The sequence below is a fragment of the Crotalus tigris genome, unplaced genomic scaffold (assembly GCF_016545835.1).
Source record: "Crotalus tigris isolate CLP2741 ecotype Arizona unplaced genomic scaffold, ASM1654583v1 scf7180000020218.1340706, whole genome shotgun sequence".
Classification (NCBI taxonomy): domain Eukaryota; kingdom Metazoa; phylum Chordata; class Lepidosauria; order Squamata; family Viperidae; genus Crotalus; species Crotalus tigris.
In genome coordinates this window covers 815,039-828,437 of record NW_024097911.1, presented here as the reverse complement: position 1 = coordinate 828,437, position 13,399 = coordinate 815,039, and the positions used below count along the sequence as shown (strand labels likewise).

Below are 13,399 nucleotides of genomic sequence, written 5' to 3'. Positions count from 1 at the left end.
TTTGCTCAAATTGATCTCTAAGGAGGAGGAGCAAGGTGAATTTTTTTGGCTTCTTGACTAAACTGGTTTGGGGAGGGGGAAGCAACCCAATTCCTATCCAATTTTCTCTTCTACCCCCATCATCCCAGTTGTGGATTCAGTTTTGAAAGTGGGGAGGAGGGGAGGGAGAGATCCCTTGGAGGCTGTGGCATCTGGTCACATGGAATTAAGTTACAGTTTGCTTATATGTGTATTGGGGGTGGAGGAGAAATGCTGTTTAAACTTTTGAACCTCTAGCAGGGACCATGAGGGGAGGTCATGACCCCCTTCTGTTCCTCATGCAAATGGTAGAGATTCAATTAGGATGGCAGGAGGCCGGGTGGTAGCCTGCCCGTGTGTCTTTGCCATTCCCAGAGCTCCCTCAGTTGTCTTCAGTACACTAATTGCCTTGTTGCTGTCTAGCCTGGAGCCTTATGCTGGAGGTGACCTGCCTGTTCCCTCAATCAGATCTGAAAAGGACCATTATCCTATTCCTTGGGATAGGGACAGGGGGAGCTGAATCCAAATTCCCAGCTCCATAACTGTACTGACCCAGGGGTCCTTATGTGTGTGGGAGGCTCAATGGAGCTTTGTTGGTCAGGATGAAAGACCCTTTGAGCTTTCTCTTCCAGGCTAATATGTGTCTCCTTCCCATTGTGACTACGGTTACCTTCAAATGCAGAAGAGGCAGATATGTCTACTTTCCACCTTAGTTGATGGAGATACCATGCCATGTAGGATCAGTGTAGAAAGTAGCTCCATCCTATCACCCACTTCCTCTTTAAGGGGAGCTACTTTCTCCCCAGACTTGCTTGTATTGACTTACCTGAAAAGGTTATGGACAAATACTGAAGTTCTATCAAAATGAAGTCCTAGCCTAGAGTGCCATTTCCTGCAACTGCAAGGAGAAAGGAATGCAACATTAAGAAAGAACCAGGCAGAATTGCATAACACGTTAATATGCTAAATTAAAAGTACAGATGCCAATTTGGAAATACGTAATGTGGAAGCGGAAGCCTATTACATTTTCGCCTGATGTCCAAAAGCTGACTTCAGATGGACAATTTCAAGTTCCCCCCCTGTATTCTTTGTCTTTAAATTTAATTTGCACAGGACAGCCCTTCAAAAACTGAACTCCTGGGTAAAGAATAATAATATAGATACTCAAACCTGGGCTAAGGGGACTGAATTCTTAGTTTCCTTCAGTGTTCCCTTCCCCCATTGTCTGTGATTAATTTTGGGGAGTTGGCCTACACATCAGGAATCGCAACTTCTTTCTCATCTAGCCTTAGTCAACCTAGTGCCCTCTATACATGATAAGGTTTGCCTGTCTTCAGCACTGGCATTGCCTCTTGGGTGGCTGAGAGGTCTGTTGTGCTCCCTAATCTCTGAAGAGCTGAAGATGCTTTTTTTCTTAAATAGAACAAGGCTCCTCTCCTCCCCTCCCCTCCCCTCCCCTCTCCCCTCTTCCCCACTATGAATGCTGGACTTTTTTTGATGCCAAAGAAGCATATAATTTATACTGCCTTAATTTATTGGGAAGCTTTTTTTTACTGTTTAAGCCTTTCCCAGTTAAATTACTTTTTTGCTTTGTTGGAAGTGGTACTCTCCAGATGTCTTGGGATACAGCCGATTGGAGCTATTATTCAACACATCTGCAACATCACATTGTGGAAGGCTTTATTAACGTCCATCAAGTTTTATTCCCATTTATCAGAAGCTGGATCTGTGCATTTGATGTGTGTGTTAGGCACATCTGGGCACACAGCGCCAGAGAATAGCTACTCTTCCCTCCAGTAATAGTTTCTCTAGCTCATCAACATGTCTGAATCGGATTAAGTTGCAGCTGTTCTGTAATATACGAAACCTTGGCTCTATTGCATGACTGCACTTTTTTTTATTAAGTTTGAGAGAAAGGAAGCTATTATGTTCCATTTGCTAACACCCTGGTTCAAAAGACATTCCAGGCCTGGCTGTTTATTAGGGTTGGTCAGTCCTTTAGATTCAAAGGGAGAAACGTGATTTGGAGCACATGACAGACAACATTGTTTAGAATGTCTTAAACCAAATGGCTATTTTCCCAGGATTGTTTAACAGTTGTGGAGGTAGGAGCCCAGAAAAAGATGTAGTTGCTTTAAGGTATATCCAATAGGTACTCCATACAAACTACATATGCCCACAATCAAATTTCTCCCTACAAAACTGGAATCTCTATAGTTGTACTATTGACACACATTTTAAAAGAGTATAATTAAAAACAGACAAATAAAGAGATAAAACACATCAACATAAAATTTTATGAGTAACTCTCCAAGCAGATACCAAAGCTATGATTTTTTTTTGGTTTTATAGTTGAGGTGATAACCAACTGCAGTCAAGTTATCTTTGGTTCCTCTAAGCACTCTGTGTTTTCAGTGCAACTTTGAATGGAAATAACCCTACACAAAAGTTCTTGGGGGCAAATGAATTAATAATCTTGGAGTAGCACAATGCTCATTTTTTTGTACGGTATATTGAATCTAATCATAAGGATAAAATTATTTGTGTATTTCCAAGCTTGTCAGTTTCATATGTGTCAGTTCTTTCCTAAAAAATTATGCAAATTAGGAGTGTATAAAATGCATTCTGATGGTAGGTACTCTCTCTAATAACTTGCCCTTTAACAACACATGGGGCTTTGTTTAGAAGGCATTGCAAAATTTTGAGATGCTTTCATCTTGATGGCTATTCTGATCCATTTGTAGTCCAGCTGATTTCATTAAAAATACAGGTAGTCCTCAACTTATGACTACAATTGACCCCAAAATTTCTGTTGCTAAGTGAGACAATTGTTAAGTGAGTTTTGCCCCACCTTTCTTGCCACAGTTGTTAAGTGAATTGCTGCAGTTGTTAAATTAGTAACATGGTTCTTAAGTGAATCTAGCTACCCCATTGACTTTGCTTGTCAGAAGGTCTCAAAAGGCGATCACATGGCCCCGGAACACTGCAGCCGTCATAAATATGATCCAGTTGCCACATGAATTTTGATCACATGACCATGGGCATGCTGTAACAGTCGTAAGTGTGAAAAACGTTTTTCAGTCACTAATCAAACAGTTGTAAGTTGGGGACTACCTATATAACTTTTCTGTTATCCAAAGTTAAAGCAAAATTCTAAAATTATACATGGGGAAGTTGGACAGATTAAGGAAGGCTGGAAAGTCCTGAGGATGGAGCAACTGAGCCTGCAGTTAGCGGACAAATGAGTATAATATGCTGCACTGATAAAGCACTTCTGCATAGTGTAATTTAAGAAGATGAGTGGGATGGGAAATCAAATAATGATCATCAGTGTGAGAATAAGATATCACAAGGACAAAAGTGGTTCTCACAGCTATTTTATGCAATATAGGAGGAGACAGTAGCTGCGAGAGAATCCTCTCATTCCTCCACTGTTTCTGATTTTCCTTTGTAGGGCTAGATAAAAAGCAAGATATTTTGCTTTATAATGTATTACCGAGCTTTAAAAATATTATTTGGTGAAATGAGGCACTCCCTTACTGAACCCAAAATAAAATCAGATAACTAAGAAATAAAAAAGCTAAAATTGGAGTCTATTAAGGCCCATGAATGGTTCCAGGAGTTTGAAAGAAGAGTATTGGGTTGCCAGATGGTATCTGAGCTCTCAGCTTCCTGAGACAGCCAGTGTAATGTAGTGATTAAAGTGCCAGGCTAGAAACCAGAAGATTGTAAGTTCTAGTCCTACTTTGAGCATAAAGCCATCTGGGTGATCTCGGACCAGTCCCTCTTTCTCAGCCCTAGGAAGCAAGCAATTATAAACTGTCTCTGAAAAACATTTGCAAGAAAATGCATGGATTGTCCACACAATTTGCAAGAGTCAAGACTGACTTGAAGGCACAAAAAGAAAATAAAAAGATGACTGCTTCCTGGAGTCCCACTGTCACATTTCTGGGGCCATTTTGAAAAATATCTGCTAAGCTCCATCTGAATTCTATGCAAGATGGAAAGAGGCTTTTGGGAATCTGCCAACTTTTGCATGCATTCAGCTTCCCCTTTGTGATATATAGCTAGTAACTGGAAGATAACATTTTAAAAAAAACAACAATGGTGTAAACCTGAACTAACCTGTGTTTTTTCCCTAGCTATGGTTTTAAACAATTAAACAGCCCTTTGTCCTGGGCTACCGTTTTACAGGAAATGTGTGAAGAATGGATGGGGCCCCACTGCTGGATTTCTGAAAATACTGGGATATTATACTTCAATGTCAGAAATCAATCTTTTGAATCTTTTGAATTTTATCAGTAACTGTACTAGAAATTCAGATGTTGCAAGCCTTGGAAAGAATTGATGTTTAATAAAAAGCAGCCTGTTTTTCACTTGCTGTGGAGTTACTTCCTCTCCAGAAATGGCACAATGTAAAAAAACACGGGAGTATTAATCACCCGCTGTTTTCACACAGAAGTCACTTTGGTTAACTTCTGCAATTCCGTTGGTATCTAAATGTTTTGCTTATTTTTAATTTGCCAAGCCAAGCAGAGTGCAAAGAACAAGACTGCTGGACTGAATTAAATCGCACTAAAACAAACCAGTTAGAGAGATAATTTCACTCAGTGCCTGTCACTTCTTCTCCTGCTCCTCCCTTGTGCAATCATGCTGTTTCCCAAATGGTTAAAAAATACCATGATGGGACTCTTAGAATAGCAATTTCAGCTTTAAGTATCTTGCCCTTCCTCAGAATTGTTTTTCATCACCTCATCATGCCAACCCAAATGTGGAGGCTCACTTTTTCCAATTGTTCATCTGCTATTTATCAATAGCCTCCTTCCTTATAAATGCCACATGTTGTAGGGATGATTCAGACACCTGTCAGTTCAGCTTCCATAGGATCAAACTTCAACCCCTGCCTCAAAAAAAGAAAAGAAAAAGCAAATTTGTCATGATAATATGTATAGTTTATTAAATAAAAATAAATAAAAGCAACATTCATTTATTTAAATAATCAAAAGTCAATAAAAATATGTTTAAAAATTGCAGATTGTTTATCTCACATAAGCTCAATATATTTTAGAGTGGTTATAAAGACAAATGCTATCCTGTTTCTATGAGCAGTAAAGTTTGAGATTAGGGCTTCCAATTGCATTGATGATTCATGCAATCCTTGAATTAGGAGGAGCACACAAATGGACAACTTTAACTTTTTTTAAAAAAAGTGTAGTGGCAGATGATGACAATCTTGGCTGCTTGCATGTTTTTCAAATGGGAAAGCTGTTAAATACACATGATCATTGTAACTCATGCAGCAAAAAAAGTGGAGTGTACTTTGTGATCTTGTACAACAGGCCGTATAAAAAAGCTTGGAGATAACTAGATTGCCAAGGAGTGTGTCATATACGTTTTAACTTGGATTTGTAACTTATAAGTTTCTTTTCGCTTATTTATAAAGTATTTAAAAAAAGAATTTTATTTTAATTGGATCACTATGTTTTGAGTCCCGAGCTTTATAGAGGAAGTTACTACATATCCCACAATTGCCACCATTTACAATTTGTTTCATTATCACATCATTATTATTTTAGTAAAATTTCTAACTCCTGGGGCTAGCTATATTGAAATGTTCTGTGTTTGTGACAACTTTGTGAGGTAAATGAGCCGTGGTGGTGCAGTGGTTAGAATGCAGTACTGCAGGCTATTTCTGCTGACTGCAAGCTGCCTGCAGTTCAGCAGTTCAATCCTCACCAGGCTCAAGGTTGACTCAGCCTTCCATCCTTCCGAGGTCAGTAAAATGAGGAGACAAATTGTTGGGGGCAATATGGTCTGTAAACCAGTTAGAGAGGGTTGTAAAGCACTAGGAAGCGGTATATAAGTCTAATTGCTATTGCTAAATCATTGTTCTCATTTTAAGATGTATAAAAATATAAGATTGTGGAATCTGTTTGTAAAATGCAATTGAACAAAATGCAAAGTAAGCTGCTTTAGGTTTTACGTTTTATCCATTGGATCTATTTTTTCCTATATCGCATACATAGAGAAACTACGACCTTCCAGAAGTTGTCAGAAATCATCTAAATTGTAAAATTATAAGTCATGCTGATGGGCTAATAGAATTTGGGAGTTCAAAAACACCCCAGGTATATATTTGTTAAATTGGCCCTTTAAAATATTTATACTGACATAGTACCCCCCAAAATTTATTTTCAATACTCCCTCCCCTCAGATACTGGATTTTTCTTGAGGAATGCCCCTGACTCATTCTTTTCTCAGAGGTCTAGACTATATTGTTTTCCATTTGTAATCCTGTACTTTGCCAATATTTCACTTTTTTTTTCTTTCTTGCCAAGAAGACGTTAGAAAGAAAAAGACAAAATAGCTGCACTATCTTTTGACGTGGCTTTAGGAGCCATCTGTCAAGAGACCCTCTATTTCTGCTAAGGATGGGGGGAAACCCTATCCTGCTCTTCATCTTTTCAATTCTGAGAGGGGAAAAGAGCTGCTTTTGTCATTATACCCTACAGGTTCGTGTGGACAATCCAGATGAGGCCCATCTTTATGAGTCTGTGCCAGTGATGCCTGGAGAGCCTGTGCTGCGTGATATGGTCCTGAGTCCTGACCAGCGCTACCTCTATTTGCTCAGCCAGAGACAGGTCAGCCTAAGTGAGATGGGACAGGCAGCAGCTTCTGTTGTACCTTAGCTAGGAAGGAGAAAAATAAGCCACTGGTGGGAACTTGGTTGAAGACAGGTCATCTTGAGGAAAGTCTATCTATGTGGTCACTAGACCTAACTTGATGGCACTTAATCAGGAACTTTGACTCTCCATGTATTCAGTATTGGAATTTCAGCTCCCATCAAACTCAACCAGTGTAGCATCTGGCAGGGAGAGAGAATTGTAGTTCAGACCAACTAGTGACAACTGGCTTACCTGTTCTGGCGGAGAGGGCTGCTTTTTTTTTGTTCATTGATTGATTGACTGATTGATTGCTGGTTGGCTGGCTGCCAGGTTTTGTTCCAGGAGCAGAAGACAGAGAAGGCTTGCAAAGAAATATTTTCTTTAGAGAGATTCCTGAATGACTTTTTGCATGGAAAGCAGGTTTTAAATCCTACCACTAATTATGTTGTCTAATAATAATATTATCAATACTATTGTTAGACAACATCATTAGTGGTAGGATTTCTGCTCTACCTTTCCATGCCGAAAAGACATTCAGGATATCTATTTATGTCTTTTACATATAGATATAATTGCATTTTTAGAAAATCCATATCTATGTAAATAATGGCATTTTTAAAATTATTTATTGCTCCCGGCCTTTTTAAACTTTTTGCTCTTTCAGCAGATTTATATCTACCTTAGAAGAGTTAAAGCTTCATTTCAGTATCTTTTTATTTTTTAATAGCTGCATCGCAACCCAAATGAGTTTAAGCTTTAGGGAAGTGTATGCTTTACATCAGCAATAGAAACTGGGGCAAGATAACTGTGCATACATTTCAATGTGTTTAAAATGTGAAAACGAAGAGTGACTGTGAAGATTATTTCATTTTTCTAAGGGGAGTGGGAAAATCCTTTCCACACTGCTATGGCCAATTAAGGTCAGGAGCATAAGATAAGGTGCCCTGGGCAGGACTGGTACACCAATGAGATCTCTTCTCAATAGACAAGATTCCTATAAATGTAAGGAGTGAGGGATGCTGTGAAAGTTGTATTTTCTTTACTGTGAACAAATTATCCAAAGAGCAAAATGCAAAGAATGTATAAAATGCAGACGCTGCATTTGAAGAAAGGTTGAGGAAGACTAGCAAATGTGAGACCGAGGGCTGCTGAGTCGATATGTATTTGCAATCTGTTTTCCTAGGATAAACAGATCTAAGCTGTAAAAATCTGGATAACGGCAGGGAAGGGAGACAGGGATAGAGAAAACCCCTTATTCTTTCCTGCCACATTTTTACGATTTCACACCTGCAGCCCAGGCAAGAATTCAACAAGTGCCTTTCTGTATGACACAAACCTGTTTCCGCTTCCTTCATTTTGACTCTTTTATGTTGGGGCACCATTCCCTAGCGCAGGGGTAGGCAACCTTGGCTCTTTTATGACTCGTGGACTTCAACTCTCAGAATTCCTGAGCCAGCATGGCTCAGCTTGGAAACCTCTCCCTTTTCCCCAGCATGGCTGGCTCAGGAATTCTGGGAGTTGAAGTCCCCGAGTCATAAAAGAGCCAAGGTTGCCTACCCCTGCCCTAGCCCAATATACCTGGAGGGTGCCGGGCTAGTGAAGACTGTGGGGAAACTCCAAAGTGGATGAATGGACATGGGACGTGGGGGGAAAGGTTTTCAGATGTATATTGATACAGACCTTCCCTCAGGTGGTGCAGCTTCCTGTGGAGAATTGTGGACAGTATCTTTCCTGTGTCGATTGCTTGGGCTCCCGAGACCCACACTGTGGCTGGTGTGTCCTGCACAATAGGTGAGAGATGACCCTCCTTTCTACCTTCAACTATGCAGGCTGGGAGGGAGAACTCTTGATCTGCCATTCCTATCCACCCCCACCCACCCCATTCTTCTTGTGCTTTCACCCAAGTCTGGGGGCATAGCAGGGAGGAGACAGCCAGTTGCACTCTTTCTTCTCCCCTGCCCCCTTTATCTGAACCCTGCAGGAGCTTTAATCCTATTAAAGCTGCCAGCACTCAGCTGACTAGGCGGGAAGAGTAAAAGGAGGTTGGTGGTGCAGACAAGGGGCCTGAAGCTCTCCTTCCCCAACCTGGAAGGAGAAGGAAGGTTTTCTCCTTCTTTCTGCTCCCCCCCCCACCCCCAGCAATCAGTTGCTGGATGTGGCATCGCCAAGGATGAGGAAGATGTTTCTCTGCTCCCTTCTGAAGGAAAGTTGGTGCTTGCTTCCTGCACCAATGTTGTCTTGCATGTTGGGGTCCTGCCCCATGGAGGGGGCAGTGCATAACATGGGGTGGGAGGGAGAAACAAGAGGCTGAGACGAAAGAGAGAAAAAAATTAACCTTTTCCCCTTCCCTGCAGTAGCCCCCTCTCTCCCAGCAGATGTTTTTCTCGGTTGCTTCCCACCCTCCATCTCCTCTCCCTGTCTCAACACCTGGTGCTGCAGCTTGCACTTCCTTAATATAGACTATGTGATAACACCTAGAATGGGGGGGGGGCTGAAAGCAGAGGTGACACTTCTCCCCCCAAGCAATGGCGCAGTGGGGAGAAGGAGCAGGAAGCGTACAAAAAGTGAGAAGTGCCTCCCATCCTCAGCCAAAGTGTTTCCACTTGTTTGCAGGCCGTGGACTTTCAACCATCCTTTCCTATGCCAAGCCCAGATCTCATTCCATCCAGGATGATCTCTCTGATATTATCCCTTTATTGGGATGTGTGTGTGTGTGTGTGTGTGTGTGTGTGTGTGAGAGAGAGAGAGAGAGAGGGGGGGGGGAGGAAGGGAGGGAGGGGGGATTAGGATTATTATCTTGCTGCCCTTCCCTACTCCACCCTGCTTGCAAATGTATGGTTGCTGTCATCCTTTCTCCAGGCAGGCGCCTCCCCCAGATCCCTAAGCGTCCTTGGTTCCTTCTTTCCTTAACAAGCCTCCAGGGCCCCTGAGCGGAAGCAGCAGGTCTGCATCACAAGTCCCCCAAGCTAACTTCCCTCCCTCATCCCCTGGTGGGTGCACTCTCACATGCTTAAATTACTGACCCTTGCTTTTATTACCCCCTCCCTTTTGATCTCAGTTCTGCCAACTTTCCCACACAAGATATCTTTCCTATGCCTGGATTTAGTTATTAGTTGGGCTGCCAGTGGAGATCTCTGTCTCATGGTCCCTGCTCTGACCCGCAACCAGGAGCTTTTGCATCCCACTAAAAACGGAAGGAGAAGGTGTTAAGAGGAACAAACAAAGGTGCAAGGTTGTGCAGACGTCTCTCATTTTGCTCCCTACCCCTTTTGGTTTCTGTGCCTCAGGTGCTGTAGAGAAAGCGATTGCCCCCGTGCTGCAGAACCACACCGCTTTACAGCAACTCTGACACAATGTGTGCAGTTGCAGGTTGAGCCCAGTAATATCTCAGTGACAGAACCTAGTATTGTGGTGAGTCTCTGCTCCCTCCTGCTGGCCTTATTGAACATCTGGCTCCCCCAATCCTGCTGGCTAATTGTTCTTTATCTCCTTTTTGTTTTCTCTAACTGTACTTTCTCTCTGTTATTGGTCTCTTTGTCTTCCCTGTTCTTAGTCAACTGAGCCTCAACATTTTGAGGTCAACTACCACTCCGAGAGGGGAAAATTTGACCCCAAACATGATCTATAAACAAAATAGACTGTATTAGGAGAGAGGATAGCTAAGCACTTTTTTAAAGTGAATTTTGGAAGACCATGACCTCTGATCCTACTCCATATCAGCAAGTTAATAAAGAAATAACTCTTTTTTTGGACATACACATCCTATAAGAAAGTCAATCATTCAGTGTGAATATAGAATTTTACACTCATTTTGGAACTGAATTGGGATATCATTATATCGCTTGGCGCTCTTTTTCAATTGGGTGTATTCAAATTAGTAAATTATTATGGACGACTGTAAACATTATATTCTGTCGACTCATGGACGATGGGGTTATATTTTGAAGATGCCGTGAAAAGTCACTCATTAACTTCAGAGGATCTTTGATTAGGGATAAGATTTCTTATGTCTTACCAACTACCTTGAGTGTAGAATCCTTTGGGAAACAAGAGTAATTGGTTTAGTGCTCTAAATTGTATTTATGTAGGTAATTACTGTTCTTCTTCAAGGTCATTCCCAACCTTGATATTAGCTACTAAAAGCAGAGCAGAGGATAGCTTTGATCTATGCCTCTGCTATGTCCATGGTAGGGATAGATAGACCCTCTGATTTAGGGGAGAAAAACATGTGGCCTTCCAGCTATTGTTGGACTGCAACTAATCACCTCTCATTACTAACTATGCTAGCTGGGGCTGATAAGAATTGACATATAGCAATACAGGAGTGCTGCCTGTCTATCACTGCTCTAGATGTTGCTGAACAACAATTCCCAAGGGCCCTCTCCACATACGGCCATTGGTGAGGGATGCTGGGTGTTGCAACTCAGAGCATCTGGAAGGTCACAAGATCCTCCCTAGGCAAACACACCCATAATGATGAGTAAGCCTTGCCTGAATAATGTGATATTCATCATACCATTCAGCTTTGTAAGAATAGCCATTTTCCTTTGCTTTGTGTTATTGTTGCTGTTTTTTTTAAAGTAACTGTTCAGCTTTATGATTGCCAAGGTATGCTTGGATAATGCCTGGTAGGAATTCAGAAGCCAGATAAACTGCTGAGTAAAATTTCCAGTGGTCAGAGATCAGGGTTTCAGTGTTCTGTGTGGCTTTTTGTTTCCTATTCATCTACCATGGCTATTGCAAAATAGGAAAAATGCAGATTAAATCAGATTAGCCATGATCATTGTATCTGTGTCACTCCATTTAGGCTACTGTATGTCATAAAACTTGAGAAGTGTCTTATATTTATGTATATATAGCACACGTTATGATTTCCCTTCTTTTGACATAATTCTCAAACATACCAGTCCATCTAATGGCATCATTCTTCTGTGCTATGTTTCCAGCTTCAGCTTACAGTCCACAATGTCCCAGACCTGAGTGCTGGTGTCACTTGCTCCTTTGAGGGCCTTGGGGAGAGCGAGGGACAGCTTCAGGTAGATGGAGGGATCCACTGCCTTTCACCTACTTTGAGGGATGAGCCCCCTGGAGAATATGGTAAGTGCTTGATGACGGGAGGGGAAGCAATCGCATAGTATTCAGAAGGGACAGAGTTAGAAAGCAAGGTAGAGTCCACCTTTCTGTCCTTACCTTGCCTCTGCCAGAAACTTCTTGATGGCTTCAAAGAAATTCTCCGTAGTCCTGATCCTCTCAAAACAAGCCTAAAGTTGTATGTAATTTTTTTTTTAAAAAAGCAGATGACAATGCTCAAGATGGAGTTAGAATTGTAAGTCAAATGGCATTTTGTCAAGAGATTATTGGATTGCTACTTTTTGCCTTCTGCTTTTCATGCTGCTCCCATGGTCATTAACCAGATTAGTTGTCACTTTATGATGCTGGGTTTTTGCATGGTTATAACTGACATGTTGAAACAGTGGTAAATAAATGGTTCTTTCTCTTCCGTAAAACTATGCTGATAAGGGATCATGGAATTCTAATTTTACTTAATGATTCTGAATATGGAAGCAGAAGTTGATTGTGTCGGAATTCAAGAATGTGGCCTTGTAAACACACTATGATTGATGCTACTTGCTCTTCCTTCTTTCCCTTCTTTCCTGTTTCCCTATGACTGTCTCAGGTGACGTACGAACTGTTAGGATCCAACTTCTGTCCAAGGAAACTGGCATGGAATTTGCCAGTACAAACTTTGTATTTTATGATTGCAGCCTTCTACGCACGTGAGTTTTGAAACTGGGCACAGGCTGTAAGTGGGGGAAGGGGAATGACTTTCAATCTCCCATCAGTTTATTCACATATAAGATGTGTGACCCACACATTATTGTTTACAACTGTTACAAAATAAGCAGTGATGGGATTCAGATATGTGAACAACTGGTTCTCTGTGTAGATGCCGCTTCCGGAAGTCCATTCTGGGCCTGGGCAATGAAAAATTAACTACTGGTTCTGGCGAAGTAGTGCGGACCGGCTGAATCCCACCACTAAAAATAAGGCTTAATCTCAGCTTTCAACAACAAAATCTTTTTCACGTTTACACTTTGCTCATAGTTAAAATATGCAAACTTGGTTTACTTACTGATTTACTGTCATGCTTTCTTCCCATAAAAAATAACCCCTAATCAGGATTTCATTAATTCAAAACAAACAACATACAATTGACAGTTAATTAAATTTCATTCTAACAAAAATGAATCAAAATCCCTATAAAAGAGTATATTAAAAATTGACGGTCACTCATACACCCTCCCCTACCCGATAGCAGCCACGTATCTGCCTACTGGCCTGTTTGGGAGCTGCCTGGGATTTGGGACTTCCTACTAGCTTACTCATTTGGCTTATTAGAAGCAGACAGGAAGTTGCAAGGAGGTCCTTACTTAGCGACTCACGACACACAATCCTGGCTTAATGATGGCAACAGGGAGTGCCAGGGTAGCTTTCAATAAGCGATGCAGTCATTTGAAAATATACTTTACGACTGCATTACTTAGCAATGGAATTTCTGACCCCAATTTCCATTGTATCATTAGCATGAAAGACATTACCAAACTATATGAGGAAGACAGATCTTATCCTTAAGGTAAGAAATGCAGCAAGCTTGAAAGGATAGGTTTCATCTGAAATAGAAACAGTGACATGTTCACACACTGTTGCACTAAAAC

General features: G+C 41.3%; 1 protein-coding gene across 8 annotated transcripts in view; it reads left to right on the top strand.

Moving 5' to 3' along the window:
- The window catches only part of PLXNA3 (plexin A3), a 66,214-nt gene that overhangs the window by 11,332 nt on the left and 41,483 nt on the right, over positions 1–13,399 (top strand). For all 8 annotated transcript variants that reach the window (XR_005559497.1, XM_039365987.1, XM_039365992.1 and 5 more), the window contains 5 exons: positions 6,531–6,659; positions 8,374–8,474; positions 9,971–10,094; positions 11,630–11,780; positions 12,361–12,460. Coding sequence is in view for 7 of the 8 variants with exons in the window: in XM_039365987.1 (XP_039221921.1) it covers positions 6,531–6,659; positions 8,374–8,474; positions 9,971–10,094; positions 11,630–11,780; positions 12,361–12,460 (605 nt within the window). In the remaining variant the exon portion in view is untranslated. The remainder of the gene's footprint in view (positions 1–6,530; positions 6,660–8,373; positions 8,475–9,970; positions 10,095–11,629; positions 11,781–12,360; positions 12,461–13,399) is intronic.